Raw genomic sequence first — 20,680 nt, 5'->3', positions numbered from 1 at the left:
AGGCTGAGAGTTGAGCTTAGGCCCGTGTAGGTGGCTTAGGCCCGTGCAGAAACATGGGCTCCGCTTGGTAGAGCGGAAAGTTTGATTTTCAATGCTAACGAAAATGCTGTAGAAAAAAAGCTGAGCTTAAAGCTGTGAAATATGCTGTGAGGTGTTTGGTGAATTAAAAGCTGACGCTAACGAAAAAGTTGTGGAATAAAAGTATTATAATATTATATTTTTTGATTTTTATATTAAAATTTGTTATTAAATTTAATATTAGATGAATGTAATAAATATAATTTCATTAAAATTAATTTTAAGCATAATCAATTTATTAAAATTTATATTTTAAAATAATGTTGTTAATAATTTAATCTTAAATTTAATTTAATAAATATGATTTATTACTTAAGTTTTATAAATAAGTATAATTTCTGGAAAATTTACTGCTTGTGATTCGGAGTTCTCTAAAAAAAAAATTATTACAATGTGAATACTAGCTGCTCAGTTCAGAAAATCAATAATTACAGGTTCATACTAAACAATATTGATGTGAGACATTTAGAAGTCCATGGACGAATCTTAACATTTGGAGGAGACGACTAGAGCTTTAATTCATGTTTTAATTCATGGATGAATCACTCTTTAATTCATGTTTTAATTCGTTTTAGTGGTCGTAAACAATGCGAAATCTGCTATTATCGTCCATCTTTAGTTAGTTTTGATGTTGAAGTGTATAATGACTCTGTGTGAGTTTTGATGTTGAAGTGTATAATGACTCTGATCCACACACTTGCCAAACATGTAGTTTGATTGTTCTCGTCTCTTTCCATCCAGGGCAAAGTCAAAAAATCTCTCTTCAATTTATGTGAAACAAAAGTATGTCGTACACAAGACTACTATAGTGGGCGGGGTCAAAGACAGACACAATGTACACAGACCTTACCCCACATAATATGTAAGATGTTTTCAGAAATTCAAACAATGACGCAGACCTTACCACACATATATTTTCACTGTTCATGTACCAAGGAATATAGAAAAAGGGCAGAAAGAAAAAAAAAGACTCTCAGTAGACATCAAGGAAAGGAATATAGAAAAAGCAGAAAATACAGAGACGATCAGTACAGAGCTGCATAGGCATGGTTCTGTTAAGTGTTCCATTCAAATAATGATAATTCTTATTATTCCATTCGTGCATCAACACAAATGAATCGATTACAATAGATCGCCTGCATGTCTTCATCCATGTTCACAAAAGCTTACAAGGTAAATATGTTTTTACAGCATCTCTTCTGAAAATGTTTCAGAAATTACGTGGTAAATACATTTAATACTGATCCCTGTCTAGAACCATTTTTTGCGTCATATTAGCAATGGCCAAATAACTTGTGCTACTTACCGTACCAAGCACCATCTACCATAAGCACACTATCCTATTCTGGTGCTTAATTGGCTTTTACATACGTATTGAAACTTCACGTCCAAGTCTTATCTTCTCTAATAATTCTTCTATTTACCTGAAAAGTACGTATCACATCAATTTGGATATATTAAGATGCTTCCCAGACCTTGTAATCTTGTCCCTCAATCGCTAAAGACCATCTTTCAGGGGCACTTGGGGGTTCAAAATGCCCTGGTCCTATCTTCATTGCAACTTTCTCGTCAATGATTGCTGCATATACATCCCTTTCTGCCTTGATAATTTTAACCTTATGTAGCACAAAAAAAAAATGATGTTCAGGACTAGTATTTTGATCAGGCACTCTTTCTTATCACTATAGCATACCAACATGGGCATCAGAGAACTCTAACAGACATCTGGAAGTCTTACCTGAAATATAAACTAATAGCTCTCCACTAAGTACCAAAGGGGTAAAAGCAAAAAGTAAAAAGTGATACAGAACTGTAAGATATTGACCATGCAACATAATCATATTAAAATCACTTCAGAAGAGGTTTACTATAACTAAAATATCAGTCAAGTTGCATCCTTTGATCTTTTTTCTTTCTCATCTGATGTTTTAAGCTAATATTACTTTCAAAGCATCTTATGCTTGTTATGTGCCATAATGAAATTGTACCTTCCTATTCTCTTTCCAAAAATTTCTCTCTTAACATACGTCTAAGCACTAAAAATAGAAAACCCTTGTTTTGATACTTACCGTACTACGACAGTGTACGTTGTTGCGGTTTCTGACAGAGATAAGAGCTGCAATTTCAGATTGATAATGAGAAAAAATATGGTCATAGAACAAAGCTGGTGTTCCTGGGTGTGTCAGGATATAGGCATAGCCTTGCATTTCTTTCCCCCGTGGAAATCTCCAATGACCCTTTAGGAACAAAGAATAGATGAAGTAAATATACAAGTTAGAAACAAAATCAAATGTGGGAAACATTATCAAAGGAAGGTCAAGTTTTTGTGGGTATCACAATTATAGATAACTCCCATACTAAAAATCCCACCATTTGATACGAGAATCACCATAAACATAGCATATCTCAGCATTCACCAAAAATTTTGTTTTACTGTTGCATCTATCTCATCAATTGTCAACATCCATATGATTCTGTCTCTCCTTGTGGTTGTAGTCCATAAAATGGCAAGTTAAAATGAAAAATCCATTTGAAAAATGTCATACCTGAGTAGAACCAGTGTCATGATTCTCGATAAAGGTAACAGCACGAGATGGCCACCATCCAACAACCCCAGGGGGCTTTCCCTTCTCATCTGACAATCGCCAATATTCACATCTTTCCAACGCCTAAAACATAACAAATACAAAATATCTAAATACAACATCCTTCCCCCAACTGTAACAGAAAATAAATATTAAACTTTCATATTTTTAAAGTTTCCTAATCTTCCAGTGTTGCAAGTGCCAGAAAATTCTTAAATAATGCATCATAAGCTAATGTACTTGATATAAGAGATATCAGCAGAAAGTTCTTGATAATCCAAGGAATTAAATATATTCTTAGAAACGCCCTAGCAGTTCTTCATTCCAACATGGAGGGATAAAAATAAAAATGGACGTTCATAATGCCTTGTGTTTTCTATAAGTAATAACATAGTACAATAATTTTATAATCATTTTACTTCCATATAAACAAAACTGAAAACTTGAGAAATTCCTACAAGCCCTTGTTATCAACAATTTACATATGTATGCAGTTTGGAAAGAATGACTGAAATGAGATAAGACAAAAATATATGCAGAAGCATGAGGCAATAACGCAGTAAACATTTGATGTAAAGGGATTGGTAAAATTCATCAGTTGATCAAACTTCTAGGAGTTCTAAAGAAAGAATCGTCTAGATGAATGCTTACTGAATGAAGAATCCCTTTCGTGGTAACGTCAAAAGCGCCAGCAGTTCCATTTGCAGCATTTATCCAGTCAACAATTCTCTGTCGATGTGCATCTTGATTATGATCCATTTCACCATACGTATAACTGAGGGAGTCCCAATACTCGCCTACAGCAAAATAAGGTTCACTTGAATCCATGTAGTCCTTGACATAGCCACCCCAAAATCCTCTAACAAAATCAAGTCTCCATCCATCATATCCAATTTCTTCTCTGTAAAGCAGATATTACAAGAAAATGGTAAACTTAACGTTATCTGATATTATTCAAAAGATCCGAACTGAAGCACAGACCAGAGAGAAATACACTTAGTAAGATCTAAGGTGCAATGGCTGAACTTCTTGGACTTCATGACGAAAAAAGTAAACTTGAAAAAATTAATGGGATAAAAAATACAACCATTTGGAGCTAAATAACTCAGGCCACATTTTTGCAACAAACTGATTAACTGGCAAGGAAAACATTTTGTTGCTAACCCTACTCAGATGACAATTTTCAAGAAGAATTAGAAGACCAGCTAAAAATGATATGAATCATGCACATATCATCCCTTCATGAAGGATGTTTACTAGGAATAGATCATATTGACAGATTAACTAAGGACCAAGTTGACATAAATTCTCAAGAAGAGACCCCTCCACAATTTTTTTTGAGGATTTAGATAATAGAGTTAAGAACTTGACATCTTTGAGAATTCTTATCATTGTCGTCGTCGTCCAAGCCTTTATCCTAAAAGTTTAGGGTCAGTTACATGAGTTTATGAGAAAATCAACGGGAATACACTACTTGTTATTGTCCACCAAGCAAACCCTAATCTTATTAACTACATCTTCACTAATGTCTCCACCATCTTGAAAATCCAAGCCATGATATTTAAAAATTTTACTTTTGTTTCTTCTTTCACATCTATTTCGGTCGTTTGTTCGTTCCCTTGTATTGTTTTACTTAATTTAAATCACTTAAACTCTGAGACTTGCCTTCATATCTCGAGTTTTGAGTTAACTCCCAATATTGTCTCATCCACTAGAACCCAATATTGTCTCATCCACTAGAACTATAGCATCAGCAAACAACATGCTCCAAGATACTTCACTTTGGATATGTCGTGTGAGTTCATCCATCACCATAACAAATAGGAACAAGCTTAGTGCCGACCCATGGTGCAAACCAATTGTCATGGAAACTCCTTTATAACTCCATCATTAGCCCTAACACTAGCTACGGCTCATTCATACATATCCTTGATCATAGCAATATAACTAATCGGGACTTCTCTTCTCTAAAATCCACTACATTACTTCCCTAGGTACCCTTCATATGCCTTCTCGAAGATTATATATATTAAATGAAGATCTTTTTTCTTTTGTCTATATTTTTTACAAGTCCCCTTAATAAAAATATCGCCTCCATTGTGGATCGTCCCAACATAAAACCAAATTGATTTTCGGATATCGTAGATACCGATCTCAATCTCTGTTCCATAACTCTTTCTTCAAGTTTCAATGTGTGGCTCATAGGCTTGATGCCTTTATAATTGTTACAAAACTTTGGATATCACAGTTGTTCTTGTATGTAGGTATTATAGTGCTTTTCCATTCGTCAAGCATCCTACGAGTCTTAATAATTTGATTAAATAGCTTAATTAGGCATACTATATGATAAGGACCCCTCCATACCAGTGTTTCATGGGCTCTGGAGAGTCCAGACCCAAACCCCACCCTAACAGTCCAATAGGCCCAGCCCACATCCATGGATGCACGCACTCATGGACCGGCTGTAGTCCAATAGGCCTCCACAATACCAATGTTTCATGGGCTCTTGTGAAAACCTATTGGATATTTTAAGGAGTGTCTTTGCCTTCCTTTTAAACAGCACTTAACTCCCCTATCTTTCCGATGTGGGAGTTTCTATCAATACCCTCCGCTTTACTGAGCCAACGCCCACATTGGCACACTCTGCGGCCACCAGACCTCCACGGGCTTTACAGACTCTCCCTACCCTACCCGGATCTGCAGGTAGCCCCTCCCGTGGCACGTCCAACCCAGTGCAGGGATTACCCGGACAAAGGGAGATAGGCCCGCCCACACACGAAGGACCAAACAACTCCGATACCATTGATAAGGACCCCTCCATACCAATGTTTCATGGGCTTTGGAGAGTCCAGGCTCAAACCCCACCCTAACAGTCCAATAAGCCCAGCCCGCATCCATGGATGCACTCACCCATGGACCGACTGTAGTCCAATGGGCCTCCACAATACCAATGTTTCATGGGCTCTTGTGAAAACCTATTGGACATGTTAAGGAGTGTCTTTGCGCTCCTTATAAACAGCACTTAACTCCCCTATCTTTCCGATGTGGGAGTTCCTATCAATGGGTAATGATACAAACGCGCAGGCCCAAGAGGCCCAAACAAAGCAGTTGAAGGTCTTTGTAAGGAAATCCAAAGGGTAGTTTCATGATTTGTAAGAGGGTGTTTTGGGTAGTTTGCTTTTGTGATCTGTGTAGAAAAAGGTAAGAGTTGGTTTAGGGCGGCATCTGGTTATTGAGATTAAAGTGGTTAGGGTTTGGGAAAGGGCTTACTCTTGGAGTGCAGCCTTAGCTATGTGGTCGGAGGTCTGGGTTGTAACACTATACCTACATCTCCTACGCATTTCCACACTTCAATTGCCATTCCATCATGTCCCATGACTTTATCCACTTTCATTCTACTTAAGGCTTCCTCCACTACTTTCACCATAATATATCTCTTACATACCAAGGATCCCTATTCTCAGAAGAAATATGAAGATCTTCAATATTCCCTCTGTTCATCATTAAGCAGGTTGTTGAAGTAAATTCTTCACCTCTCATTAATTTCTGTTTCCTTCGCCAAAACTCTACCATCTCTTTCCTTGATGCATTTTACATGATTTAGGTCCTAATTTTCCTCTCTTGTAGTATAGCTAGCTTGAAAATATATTTTCCTACATCTCTTGTATCTAACTTGTTATATAACTCGGTATATGATTTACGATATGTCTCTCCTATAATCTTCTTAGTTTCTTTTTTTAAATACTTTGTACATTTCATAACTACCCTCGTCCCTACCATTATATGGCTTCCTATAACATTTTCTCTTAGTCCTAATTGCTTTTTTAACATTCTCATTCTAGGGCCTTTCCACCCACCATGTACCTCTTTTGCTACTTGTTTGATAGAAGCCGGTCATCTCTCCCACATTGAGTTTGTTTCCCCAACTAAACTCCACTTTGCATTCTTAAGTAATTTTTCCTAAAAGCTATATATTTATCTTCTTTTAGATTCCACTACCTAATTTTATATTCTTGTGCTACTCTACTTCTATATTTCGCTTAAAAATGAAATCTATTAGACTAGAGTTATGCCCACTCCTAAAGGTAATTAAATATGATTCTTCCTCTTTATACCAAGTATATACTAGATACAAGTCACACAACACGAAAAACTCTTGTTTTTCCAGCCTTATTTGTATTCTAAAACTCATACCTGCATGTACACTATCAAAAAGTTTCCACTCTCTCTCCCCACATGTTCATTTAAGTCCTCCTAAAAATATTTTATCCCTACTTGGAATGTCTTGAACAATCTCATCGAGATCCTCCCAAAATTGTTTATTGGTACTAGGGAATGAGATAATTAATAACTAGTGTACCATAATTTATAACCAGTCTTTTTCAATCTCTAGATTTTTCACCACCCTGTTAGTTTCTTGTAGACACATTATGTTAACCCTACGTCTAATCATGGTATCAACTAGTTCAGTGAATCTGCTTGTAAGTGACCCTATGTTCCAAGTGTCTATCCTTATCCTATAATCATGAACTAGCTTCTTTACCTCCACCTATCCAAAACAGAGGAACCATTGTCTATGTCTCATTGCATCCGGATGACTATGCAAGGCGTTTCTTGTGGGGGACGTCCTAGCATGCCCTTAGTCATTTATGATTACACCCGAGGTCCGATGCAACGCTCACTATCAAGGTATGCCCGTGCAAGCCCTCGATCATTTATCTCCACACCCGGGTTCCGATGCAATGCATCACACATAGTTAACGCCCCAACAAATTTCTCATGTTCATACATTTGAAAAGTTTTATACTGGTTGCCAACTACCACAACCCTCCTCTTTTATCCGTGGTTGGGACCGGCTGCAATAGAGACAAGCTTGCGTGCATATTTGTTCTATCATATTGTGCAAGACATTGTACCATACCGTGATTAGGCGATGTTAATGAAATACCAAGAGGAATCTATGAATTTTGTACAAGTTTGAAATCGATAAGTTCCGTTGAGATGGTTAAAAAGGTATCTTCTAAAGTTTAAGCTGATCAATGACTACTGTAGTCAAGATTAATGCCAAATTTTCGAAAAGTTTGAAAATTCAGACTTATGTTCTTTTTTTAGTTTCTAGTGAAATAAAACACGAATATGGAGGTAAATGGCTAAATGCTTTGGAGTGCATTCTGGTCAGAGGAGGAAACACCGGAGAATGCTTCTTGATCTATTGACTTCTGAGATATATATTACAATTACAATTACACATACACCAACCATACAATCAGAGTGCGAAGTAAATAAAACAATCAAGGAAACTCTCAGAAACAAGATAAAAAAAAGTCCAGCCTACTAACCTCAGCCAGTATAACCATTCTTTGATATCTTCCCTCACAAAATCTTGAGAATGATCAATGTTTGGAGCTGCATGGAAGTTATCCCCACTACTCTTGTTGCCCCTACCCTTTATGAAAAAATGAGGTAATCTTACACATCCAAAGACACAAAATTCACTAATAACAAGTGTTGCTTCAGAAATAGAAGAAACTCCTGAAAGCTGCAGGTTTTCCTTTCCCTCCCCTAAAATTAATCAATTCAATTCCAAACCTAATAAGAAGAAACAAATAGCAAAACATGGAGATCAAGACTTCAACTAATAATACCAAAACAATACCACAAGATCTATGCATGCTAGTTTTATGCTATGGTTTATTAATTAGCTACAACATTTATTGCATTCCTTAGTTCAGAAACTTGCATTACATGCAACAACCTTAGGTCCCATGAGATATACATAGATGTTAAGTGGTAATTTGTGATTTGATTAGAATCTTAAGAAGTTAGTTGGCAGGTGTTAAAATGGAGCAAGATGTCTAGAAGTTTGAACAGAAATCTTGTGCGCTTGTTTATATATATGATTTGGTATTGCATCAGCAAACTAAGACAATCATATTGTTTGGTAGGAGTGTAAGCTGATATTGCATGGGCAAATCAGTCATGTATTAGAAGTTTGTTTTGATGATGTAATAGGATGAGAAGTTGAAGTCTCTAGCAGACTTCTTAGATGGTTGGTGTTGTCTACTATATAAGGACCTAGTTGGTCTTCTTTTGTACGAGCTGGAAATTCTACAGTAATAAAGCAGCAACTTGTAGCCTTTATTCTCTATCAGTTATCAGGTCTAAAACCAAGACACGTGATCTATTTCAAACAATAGTGAATTAATGGATATATAAAGATATTTCATTTATTATATAGTTGATGTTGCTTCTGTTGTTTTCTGATTGATTATTATTCTCAGTACATTGTACTGAACTAAAAAATACATTCCCACCTCTTCTTACGTGGAGAGGTGCTACTATAACTACTAGTAAATGTCAGCTTTTCTGCCATAATTACTCCTACAATTGTTAGCACTACTGCACAGTTACATCTACAACTAAAAATGCTAATACTACGGCTGTGATACTACCATTGCCGCTATTGGAAAAAGGATTTAACTATCAACAATAAATCAAGCAGATCTTTATGGCTGATTGTTTTACTTCCATGAATGTTTTGCCATGGTAATTCTTAACAACAAACTCATAAGATTTTTGTATTCTTCTTCTTCTGGGAGGATAACTAAAGAAAAAAGTTCACATAGGGCATACAATCATAGGCGCAGTGACAAAGGGTGATTTCTAGTAGTCATAACCACTTTTTTTAAAACTAAATTGAACAATGCCATAAAGACCGATATTTCAGCTATCAAAATAATGAGCAGGCGTCAAAGGACATTATTTATGGCATATTGGCATACAATCTTGATGGAAAGAGGTGAGTTGAAGCAGCATGAGTAAACTAGAAGTGATTTGATAACATGAACCATGCAAGTTCTATACCTGCATTGGATTCACAGATATAAGATTTTATTCTTTAAAAAATGAGCACAACCACATCCAGATCATTATATGGGTAGTGGAAGGACAAGAACCTGTCTCTTGCAACATTTAATGGTCGCATACTTCTGAAACTGCATAGTTTGTCATGTAATTCTAGCTAATTGAGGCAGAGAATCTATTTAGTGGATTGAAACCAAAATTCTTTAATAGAGTTACTTTTCCAATCCCCAAAATTTTGGAAATAGAACTTTGAGATGATGATGATGACGTAAAAATGATGAGATGGAAACAACGAGCAAATCATAGAAGAGCTTGAGAATTATTAATATAAAGTTCATGATGCTTTGCATTTACCTGTATGCCTATTTGGCCATAATCTATGGTACACATACGTCTTTTAAATTTATAATTTGGATGCACAAAAGTGCAAAAATACAAAATCTGCAAACTATTACACTAGAATAGGCTGGTTTCAAAAAATATTAAGGGCATGTTTGGAAAGTGCTTTCTTTTTATGTTTCTCCATACAAATTCAGGTTTACAAAGGATACTAGACACTAAACGAGATTCCAAAATTCTAGCAAGAAATTCACTGAATGCAATCACCCTAAATGGCACAAAGCTAAAAGTACAGTACGTTTTTATAGTCTATCATATTATACAGTGTAATAAAAACCGGACAGGAGGCTAGTGTGATCGGTTGAACCAAGAAGCGGCACATGATCCAATTCGGATACTCATAAAAGCCAGAATTTCCAGTTGAATTGAGTTAGACCGTTTTGAACCAGTCAACCTGGGTTGACTTATCTATCACTGCATAGTTGGCTAGACAGTGAAAGTCCTATCAAGAGTACGTATCACTTTGATATGGAGTATTCTATACAGTACTATAAAATTAAGCGTGTGTTTGGCAGAGCGTTCAAGGAAGCTTAAGAGCTAGTGGTATCGCCAGCGGTACAAGCTCTACCAAACAGACTGAATAAGCTAGTAGTATCGCCCTACCAACGCCAGCTTTACCGCTCCCAAAAGAAAGCTCTAAAACAAAGTTTTTTCTCAAGCGTTTATCTTATATCTATGCTTCGTTTGTTTCGTTCTGTTACAAGAGAGCCTGAAGAGTGTTTCCCAGAGTAGATCTCTCATCACCCACCACCACACCAGCGAGGTACGGCGTTGATCTGGCTTTACCCTCCATCAATTCTTTTGTTCGATTTTTGTTTTTCCCTTTTGCTGATAGTTGTTATTTTACACGATGATGTTGCGTCTCCGTCGTCGCTGGAGGCAGGGAGATCACAAAGGCTTTTGATTTGCTGGTAAGAATCCATATCTTCCCTACTCGTTCGAATTTGAGCAAATCGATGGATGTTTAATTTCATTATGGGACTTGGTGGGAAAAAAGTGTAAGATCTGGTGAAGAGATGCAGTCATGGATGTTCTAAAAGAATTTGAAACTCTTATTATTTCTTTGAAATCATTAATTAGTATGCTCATATGATTAGGCGTTTTAGGCTATGCTCTTGGAACGGGGCTACTATTAGCATTATTTTTTATGGGTTTCGTCCATTTGTTTTGCTTGATTTTAGGCCTGATAGTGTTCTATCTAAGAACGGGGTAGTTCTCTTTTATGGCCATTTCTTCTTGTTTTATCCTCTTGTGAGAGGTATCATTTATCTCAGTTCGGTCATGGTCGCCGCGCAACAGGTCCTCGTGAGGTGTTCAACCACGCACACTCATCTCTCCGAAGTGTAATTGAGAGAATTTTTGGGGTGACCAAAAATAGGTTTCCTATATTGAGAAAGATGTCATCTTACCCCTTTGAAACCCAGATTCATATTGTAATTGCGTGTATGGCACTTCACAACTTCATTCGATTGAGGGTGATGTATGATGAAGAATTTACAGCAACAGATGAAGGGTCAAGTAGTTCAGTTCAGGAACCACCTACTGAAGATGTTGGGATGATGAATTGTGTGATGGCAGAACCATGTCCTCTGTACGGGATAAGATTGCAGATAAACTTTTGCGTAGAAGGCAGAGGCAGTGAGTGTTTGAGTGGTATTAAAAACTCATATGGTTTGTGACATCAAGATAATTAGCAATACTTGAACATTTAATAATATTAATGTGTAATATTAAATTTAAATGTGGACATTTACAATTATTTGTATTAAAAAAATCCCCAATTTATTTTGATCTGGTCTTTTAAAAAGATAACTCGTTTATTTGTCAATTAACCAAACAATGCACAATTCAGTACCGCTTATAAGCTTTAAACAACTTTTGGTTTCACCAAACACCTCAAAGCTTATTTCATAACTTTAAGCTCAGCTTATTTTTCACAGCTTAACCGCTAGTGTTGAAAATCAATACAACCGCTCTACCAAACGGAGCCTAAGATAATCTCTCGAGTGACCATATCTTACATATGAGAATAATCAATATAGCAACTTGAATTTCAGTGTGCATTGTATGACAAGAATGACGTATCTTTACAACTAGATAACTTGATTTGAACTCGACAAAGCCTTTATCTCACACCAATTATAGGGTAAATTAGTCTCCTTCCCTTCAAAGGACTAATTCCAAGTATTTTCATTCTAGAAAGACATTAGTTTTAAGCGAATCTAAAATCACATTCTAACAAGTAACAACAACAAATGCATCCAATATCGAATAGAACTCAAGTCAAATACCTGAAAATGTGGATCATCTGCAACAACCGCACGATCATCCCAATTTAAACGGCCACCAAAAATATTCCACACACCATTTGGATTTTGATAGGTTGCACAGCGGTGATTCAAGACAACATCCCCCAAAACTTTGATACCAACTTCATGGAGTGTCTTTACAAGATCCTTTAGCTCATCAATACTTCCATATCTAACAATAAAGAATAGAAGTCTTGATCAATATTTGGTATTATGTTAGCTCCTACTCTTCCAATCAATATATACACACATGAACATGTGTGAAAACAACAATACAATTGATTATCCACGAGATATTTTCAAATATTTCCACGAGATGCATCTTAACTCATTGTAATGATCTACCATCATTCTAGCAAGTGGAAAAAAAAAAAAAAAAAAAAAAAAAAAAAACACTACAATTGATTATCCAGAATATTATAAGCTTAGATCATTTGACCAAGTACAGGATTTTGTTTCTCCTCCTTCATGGTTTGTGACAAATGTATGCACATACAGAATTACAAATCTAAAAGGATAAGTTACAGAAAAGCATCAGCTTCTATTATTTTCCTCCCTGGAGATGAAAAAAAAATCACCTGGAGTTCAAGTTATATAAATCCTTTGGCATGTACCCCTCAGGTGACACAGACTCTGTTGGTGGTGGCAACCAAATGACAGTGAATCCCATGGAAGATATTTCAGTAGCTTTTTGTTTCAGGTCCATGTACCATCTTCCAGATCTATGAGATTCCCAATTAAAACCTTGGCATAATATTTCAAACCCTGATCCTGTCCCAGAGCATATTCTAACTGATGGTTTCTGGACCTTAGATTCAGAAATGGTTTCCTCTGAGAAGGTAGGGATGGAACTTCTGAAGATGCTGTACGCTTCAGCTGCCAGTTTTTCAATTTCCTGAAGAATGCTTTCCTGTGCTTCTTTTGTTTTTGTCTTCCGACTCTTCTCAGATGAAATGTCACTCACTAAGTTTCTTATTTCATTAATTATTCCTTCAGTATAGGCAACTGGAGAAATTTCTTCATTTGTATCTGTTGCTCTCTCAGCTTTAAGTACATCAAATTGACCCTGTCCAGGTTGAGAATGCAAGCCACCTGAACCAGAAAGAGGGATATGGAAATCATTTCCCAACCATTTCAACCAAGTGCTTTCATTTAGCTTGAGAACAAAAAGAAATCCTTCATGTTCTTCATCCAGAGTAAATAATCCGGAACATCCATTTCCACCCTCTTTTGGCTGCATAACAGATAACCATGTAAATTTGAAGAAGAAAAAAAGTATGATAATAGCCATTCAATCTCAAATTAATTGACAACAGTATGCAAGTTGTAGTGAAGACACTCAATATCAAAGCTTCCAACAAAGACGAGTAGCAGAAGGTAGTATGAAGAATATAACAATGCTTTAAACCAGGCATAATTAGTACATGCAGCGTGTGATCCCATGCTGATACACCCCCATTTTGGCAGACAAATTCAAACTTGTAACAAACAAAATTTGTCTACGAGAAAATTGATTCTAAAATATCTACAGCAGTAGAGAGAACATATGCAGACTCTAATGTATACAGCAAACAATTGAATTTAATCCACTAATCCTGGATGACGTTAACTTCAACAGTTATACCATGCAATTATAATATGACAATTGTTAGAAATGCTCCTGAAAAGAAAAAAAAAAAAAAAAAAGCGCCCCATGATATGGTTTAGGGAGAGGAAAGCATGTATTACACTACTGGATTTATCCTCCAAAGCAAGAATAACTTCGTACAGGATACTGGGTTCTCGTTAAATGGAAGTATATGCTTGCTACCTGCAATAGAGTGCGCAAAGCCTTGTTCTTGAATACAGTTGTCTCTGGTGGATATGGAGCTTTTGGAATTTCCCAATATTTGGCATCATCTCTACAAACTCCCCAGTGAACAATTACGTCACCAGGTAAATCAGTCTCCATATACAGAAGATTCTTAGCCGTCTCTGGAGATTTCTGAACCGAAACAGTCATTGAGTTTTCAAAAGAAATTTCCTTTGTGATAGGTTGCTCCTCATAGAATCCTTCTAGGAAGATTTTTTCTTGCTTGGTATCTTCCAATTCACTGCTACTACCTTGAAGTTTAGAAGCAGATGATTCTTTTTTCAGAATTATGTTCGAGAGTGATCCCAGGGCTCCTGGGATTAAGGATGACAGTCAAACTATCAGCACATCATGAAAATTGAGGGTAGAGGAGAAAATCAAAAACCACAACTCATAGCCCAGCACCCGTCTCTAACTAATAATGTTAAGTATGGATGAGTACTGTGACTGTTAAATAAGTAATCCACTTGATTCGAATTTCCACGCTGATCTGTGACAGGACCAAGTTATGAGAAGGTATTAAACAAAAGTTTCAGTTTCAATCACACACTATAGAACCATAAATAACAAAGTCCGAATGAGGTCACACAACATACAAAAAGGAGCACAAACAACGAATAGAAATCAAGAAACTAGTAGCCTCTCACTGCTGTTTAAGTATTTTACAGTATCCAGAAATGAAAACACATATGGACAGTTAAACCAATTTTATTCCTCTCCGCTTAACTCATAGTTCCAGTAAGTCATGCTTGCTAAGAACCTGCTCTAAATTGAGAGAACTTCTTGGGAACAAATAATATTATTAACCTTGATCAGGACGGTCTTCCCTGACTTTGTTACCCCCAGTCGAGTATAGATATGTTCTGGGATTAGAGATCCACAGTATTAAACAAGAATATATTATGCGATAACGACAGCATATAATGGCTAATAGTACCTTTCCAGAGACCCAGGTCCCTTTTTGCACCAATCATGTTTCCATCATCTTGAAGGTAGTCCACAAGAGGCACTTTAAAATCTCTCCCTCTATGTTGATACCATGCTCCAGTTTCTTCATCCTGAGCCACCAAAATACCCAAAAATACAGGGGAAAAAATGGTTTAACTTAGAGAACTAGCATAAACAACTAGCACGCTCAACTACAACTGTTGAAAATTCAAACCTTCAGCACAAAATTTATTCCTGCAATTTCACCATTGGGAATGACGTTAATCTTCACTTCATAAAATATATCTTGCTCTGACGATTCCTTCAAAGGTGTCTCTATTGCATAGTCCTGGGCAAAAGATCAATATGGATAAGGCAGAAACAAGTTATCTTCAAGATCAGTAATTGGCTAGTAAAAGCCAAGGCATACCTTGATTGGAATTGAACCGGGAGGTCTCATACTTTTAGGAGGTTGATCCCATTCACTACAAAATTTGGAAAAAGATTTGTCACTCAATAATCATTTCAATATTCTCATCAATTATTGACGATCAACTTTGAAGCAAAATAAGAGAAACAGAAAACACAATAAGAGAAACGAGAAGCTAAACCTGCCATTGTCTTCAATGAGAGAAACTCCCCAGTGAAGAATCCACTTCCCCGGAATGTTACAGCCTATAGTAAGCTCCCAAGCGGCCTCATCGTTCCCTTGATCTAGTCTGATGAAAATCTTCCCCTCCACCTACCAATCCATATGAAATCAAAATCAAATTGCACATATAATAAGACATAAATGAAACAATAATAACTGACGAAAATCTTCTCAGAAATCCTAAATTTCCCCAGCAACCAAACACATCAAGTAACACCAATACACAACAAATAACATTTTATTGCAAGAGAAGAGAAAGCTCAAACCCTTTGAGTTCTTATGAGGGAAAAGGTCTCCTTGAAGAATACATCCGCGGATTGAAAGGTATCGAGGACAGCAGCATCAGCTGAGCTAGCTCTGACGGGTTGGACCCTGTGACGGGGCTTGAAGTTGCAGAAACTTGCGCCATTAGAGAGTAACTCGACGGTCTTGGAGCGAAAATTCAACGAAGCAGGATTCAACAAACGCGAATTTCGAGGTCGGAGTCTTGGGTGCCTCTGTGTACGCGAATAACGGAGCAGAGGCTCTGTCGTAACGGTCGACATGTGTTTTGTTTTGTGTTATGATAAACACACGAAGGATCCCAAAAATGTGAACAACAACAGAAACGATGAAACAGAAGGGAAGGGAGAGGAGAGGAGAGGAGAAGAGATATCAGAAGTTCAGTGATTGATATTTTTAATCAGAGTAAAAATTAAATTGGTGTTCTCTCTCGTGCGTTTTGTTTTGTAGAGATCCAAGCTCTCTCCTCCGTGCATTACCCCCTCTAAAGTCTAAATCCACCGTCACTCTGCCAGAGCCACAAAGGCATAAAGTAAAAAAATATTTTTTTCATACACACCGACAACACAACTTTTGAGATTTCAAATTTCCATATTAAAATTTAAAATCTTCTTGTATTTGTGGTTTGATAGAAAGGAAGTGGGTGAAAAATCTTAGTTACTTTTGAGTTTTGAGAGTTGTTAAATAATTAACTAATGGACCATTTTATGAAACAGATGCTGCCAACAAAATGTAAATTGAGGAATAGAAATTTTTTTTGTGGCAGCTAATCGAGGTTTGAGATATTTTTGTAGTTTTCACCTTTATAAAATATATATATATGTATGTATGTATATGTCTGTGTGTCACACACACTAATAAAATAAGATTATTTATAGCCGCCATTGTGTCTCTTTCTGCATTGAAGATCCTTTTAAGTATCTATTGACAGCAAGCAAGGTGTGGTTCAACTTCAAAGATGTGATGAGAATCTCACATTAAAATATGATAGATTTAAAGTATAGCTTATAAGGGAGGATAAATTTTTTTTTATCGACCTATGTTTTCAATAGAGAGTTATGTCCAAACTTGTGATGTTAGACTTGGGTTCATATCCCGTGTGGTGGGTATCCATATTGGTACTTGCATTGAGAGTGCACTTGCCTGTGTGCAAGCCCTGGGCTGATACTATTATAGATGGGCCTATCCCAGAGCCCATATCTTGTCGAGTTGGGTTAGCAGACTGTGGACCAAATTTATTGTGGGCGGGTTGGAAAAGAGAAAAAGTCATTCAACTAACTGGGAAAGCCTAATCCATTCGATTGGCAAGGTTATGTGATCCTGTCTCACAGAGGTCCGATATGTGATCCTGTCTCACAGCGATATGTGATCCTGTCTCACAGGTCCGAGGTGATAAGTGAGTCGATGGTCGAAATGGTCCAGCCCTAGCCATGCACGAGGACGTGCGTACTCCCAGGGGAGGATTGATGAGAATCTCACATATCAGAAGATGGTGGATTTAGAGTCTAACATATAAGGGAGGACAAACCTTCTATTGTCTACTTGAGTTTTCAATAAAGAGTTAGACCTAAACTTGTGATGCTAAACTTGAGCCTCATCCAGTGTGGCGGGTATTCACCAATGTGTGAGCACTCTTTACTATTTTTTGAGAAAAAGAAAATCGTGTGCACTCTTTTCTTCAGTCTTTTTCAATTACAAGCACCGACAACGGATTCGATGGAATGTCTAGCGAGTTCAAGAATCGATTCAGGCGGCTTTTGGCATATGGTGGTAGTACTTTAGCCGGTTAACACATTGGAATGTCTAGCATCATCTTCGCAAAGTTGACAGCAAGTTCCAGGCACGTTTTGGTGGAGTCTTGTAGCCGTTGGCATTCATCTTGGCTGGGACGGGGTTTTGGTGACCGACCGATTCCTTGGGCAGCACCGGATGGAAATATTTAACTTCAGGTGTGGGGCGGCAAGGGGAGAGAGATACATAGGGCAGAGAGTAGAAAATCTAGGTTTTCTTCTGCACTTCACGAATCCCAAAACTAGTTATTATAGGTTTAATTCAGCCTTTTTTCCTTTATTTCAATTTTTAACCCTCAAAGATTTTTCCTTTTCCATTTAAACCCCATGTTCATAAGAAATTTTCAATTAGCCCCCTAAACAAAAGTTTGAGGTTTTACAACCATAACTAAATTGCCTATATCCTAATGTATTTATCCATTAGAAAGCCCCTTTGAGCCTAAATAAGCCTTTTTATTCCTGAAACTTATCTACTTGACCTTTTAACCCGAAAAACAATTATTTACCTAATTCTAAGGGATTAGTGGAGCATGGTACGAGATTTTTCAAGTGTTGATGGTATTCAAGTATGTTGAGTTTGTTGATGAAAGAATTAAGTGTGGGGGAGTTCTTGTTTGTTTTGGGATGTTATTTGGTAGAGAATAAGTGTGATATCAAACACACGTGCATTAATGTGTCGAAAAAGAAAAGGAAAAAAAAAGTGAAAAAAAAAGACAAAAATATTTAGTATGATTCGACATTGTTTTGAATTGAAAAAAAAAAGAAAAAAGAAAAAAAGGAGTTTATGTGCATAATGCAAGAATCTTGAAGTTGTGAAGAATCGGTGGAGTATTGAATGTTGAGAATGAAGATTGGGCAGACAAGAATATATATGCCCTAATTTTTGTGCTATACTAGTTCTTTAAAATTTTTGTGATTTCCTATACCACTTTTTCTTTTTATCTTCACCCTTGGCGCCATTACAACCTTGAATAAAGACATCTTGATTCATGAAGTTACATGTTTTTAATAGTATAGAATGGATGGACAAGCAAGCATATGGTAGGACTGTTTTCATGAGATTAATTGAGTACAAACACTTTACTACCACTAAATTGAGTGAATCTTGAGAGTATTCCCTGTGAGAAGTTGAAATTGAGTTTGAATATGCACTATTTTGATTGAGATATGTTGTGTTGATGTTGGCCGAATTCAAATCATATATATTCGAGCATGATTCTTTGTGAAATTCTTTAGCTAATAACTAGTTTATAAGACATGTTTAGTATTTAAGCGTGATTGGAATGACTAGTTTAAATGTTTGTGGGTATCATTTTGGTAAACCCTCATGAGACTATAACTCGTCTACTAGGGATACCTAGGGGTTTAAAGGCTTGTGTCACATGCTGAGTACCACCATGATTTCTGTGAAAGTGAGTTAGGTTTCTTATTTTTTATTTTTCTTCTTTTGTTTTACTCGAGGACGAGCAAAAAATAAATGTGGGGTATTTGATTGTATTATATTTTAAATATTTTTATACCTCACTTTACACTTATTTTTGTCTCTTTTAATGGAATTAATCATGGATATTACAAGAATACTTTTGTTTTGATTTTCAGGTCTATGTAGGTGAAATATTGTGAAAAAAAAGTCTTATTTGGTACCAAGACTTGGAGATACAAGAATCAAGCCTATGATGTCAACGAGGCGTACAAGAGGACTTCTCTTTAATCTAGAAGGCAGCTTGTCACTTAAGCCCATTTGAGAAAGTGTGTGGATCCATGATTGAAGCCCATTAACTTTGATTTGTAGGAGTTCAATTAGAGTGATAATATTAAAAGGGCTGCAGATGAAAATTAAGAACAAAAAAAAATAATAATAAAAGAAGACTTTGAGAGAATAAAACTCAAAAGGCACGTGAGGAGTTTGCCAAAGTCAGAGACAAAGACTATTAAGTGAAGGAAACCGAGAGAGATGGAAATAAAATAAGAAATCCGACTTTGAATAAAGGAAGGAAATCAGATAATGAATGGGAATTGGTTTGCAATGGAAGGAAGTTCCCGTGCAATATAAATAGGAAATTCACGGCAGCTTTTAGGGGGAATTGGAGAGCCACATTCTCTAGCTTTTGTTCTTGTTCTTGTCTCTAGCTTTTCTCTTTGTTCTTGTTCTTGGTTCATGACTTTATCATATTTAGTTTCATTGTGTTCTTATAACATAAGTAGCTAAACCTCTTTGCTAGGGCTTGATGTAGCATAGTATGATTGTTGCAAGTATTTCAATTAATTGAATGTATAATTTTGGTTCATGATTCTTGTCTTTAATTTCCAACTTATAATCTATTGCTTGTTTAATTGATTGACCACCAATTGAATGCTCAGTTAGATTCATCTAGTTAGACTAAAGAACAAACCGAATTCACATGTTCTAGCGGAACTGGAATTAAGAAAATCAATTGTCGATTGCCATGAACAATGTTCAGGGAGTTGATTGGTTGTTATAGTTCTTTAGATAGTAATGAGTTGTTAGCCTTGGGTTAAAAACTACGAACCGAACATGATTAATCCATTGTTAATAATATTTGTTGGCACCGCGAACAAACGAACCAGCATATTTAAGAAAGAATACAACCCTTGTGTGTTTGTTAATTAAATGCTTGTGATAGGATTACTAGGTGAAATCATTGCCCTAGTGTTCTTCTCATATTGATACTCCAAAAAAATCTAAATTTTCATTCATTGTTAGTTAGTCTCTAATTGCATCATTCACATTCTCATTCTTCATAAATTCTCATGCATACAATAAGTTAGGTACAATAATTGAATTAACTAGTCTCTGTGGAATCGACCTCGTTACTTGCATATATTGTGCTATTTGTACTCTTGTGCACTTGTGAGAAATATTACATAAGCTATCCAGAAGATCAATGAGTATCTAGCACGACCTCTTACAATTCACACAG

General features: G+C 36.4%; 1 protein-coding gene across 4 annotated transcripts; it reads right to left on the bottom strand.

The window, feature by feature from the left end:
- Positions 1 to 1,116: 1,116 nt before the first annotated feature.
- LOC120000287 (alpha-amylase 3, chloroplastic-like) lies at positions 1,117 to 16,436 on the bottom strand. 4 transcript variants are annotated; one of them, XM_038848300.1, is made up of 13 exons: positions 15,933 to 16,436; positions 15,626 to 15,756; positions 15,445 to 15,499; positions 15,250 to 15,363; positions 15,025 to 15,145; positions 14,043 to 14,401; positions 12,814 to 13,469; positions 12,218 to 12,407; positions 8,003 to 8,109; positions 3,315 to 3,564; positions 2,625 to 2,747; positions 2,148 to 2,315; positions 1,117 to 1,694 (listed from the first exon to the last, which is right to left on the bottom strand). In XM_038848300.1, the coding sequence occupies exons 1-13, from the start codon at positions 16,209 to 16,211 to the stop codon at positions 1,536 to 1,538; spliced, it is 2,712 nt and encodes a 903-aa protein (XP_038704228.1). In that variant the 5' UTR covers positions 16,212 to 16,436; the 3' UTR covers positions 1,117 to 1,535. The 4 variants fall into 4 exon arrangements, with proteins under 4 accessions (XP_038704228.1, XP_038704230.1, XP_038704229.1 ...); XM_038848302.1 differs by having other exon boundaries at positions 14,043 to 14,362; XM_038848301.1 differs by having other exon boundaries at positions 14,046 to 14,401; positions 15,933 to 16,435.
- Between the last annotated feature and the right edge of the window lie 4,244 nt (positions 16,437 to 20,680).

Source organism: Tripterygium wilfordii, chromosome 6, assembly GCF_013401445.1.
Source record: "Tripterygium wilfordii isolate XIE 37 chromosome 6, ASM1340144v1, whole genome shotgun sequence".
Taxonomy (NCBI): domain Eukaryota; kingdom Viridiplantae; phylum Streptophyta; class Magnoliopsida; order Celastrales; family Celastraceae; genus Tripterygium; species Tripterygium wilfordii.
This window is presented reverse-complemented; position numbering and strand designations above follow the sequence as displayed.

What these genes read in the sequence shown, in the direction of transcription:
- LOC120000287 (XM_038848300.1), bottom strand. Translation starts at nt 16,211, where the DNA reads ATGTCGACCGTTACGACAGAGCCTCTGCTCCGTTATTCGCGTACACAG. An exon ending in CCGGTTCAATTCCAATCAAG is followed by an intron (nt 15,364 to 15,444) that starts GTATGCCTTGGC and finishes TCTTTTGCCCAG; the next exon opens with GACTATGCAATAGAGACACC. An exon ending in CGAAAGGGATTCTTCATTCA is followed by an intron (nt 2,748 to 3,314) that starts GTAAGCATTCAT and finishes GTTATGTTTTAG; the next exon opens with GCGTTGGAAAGATGTGAATA.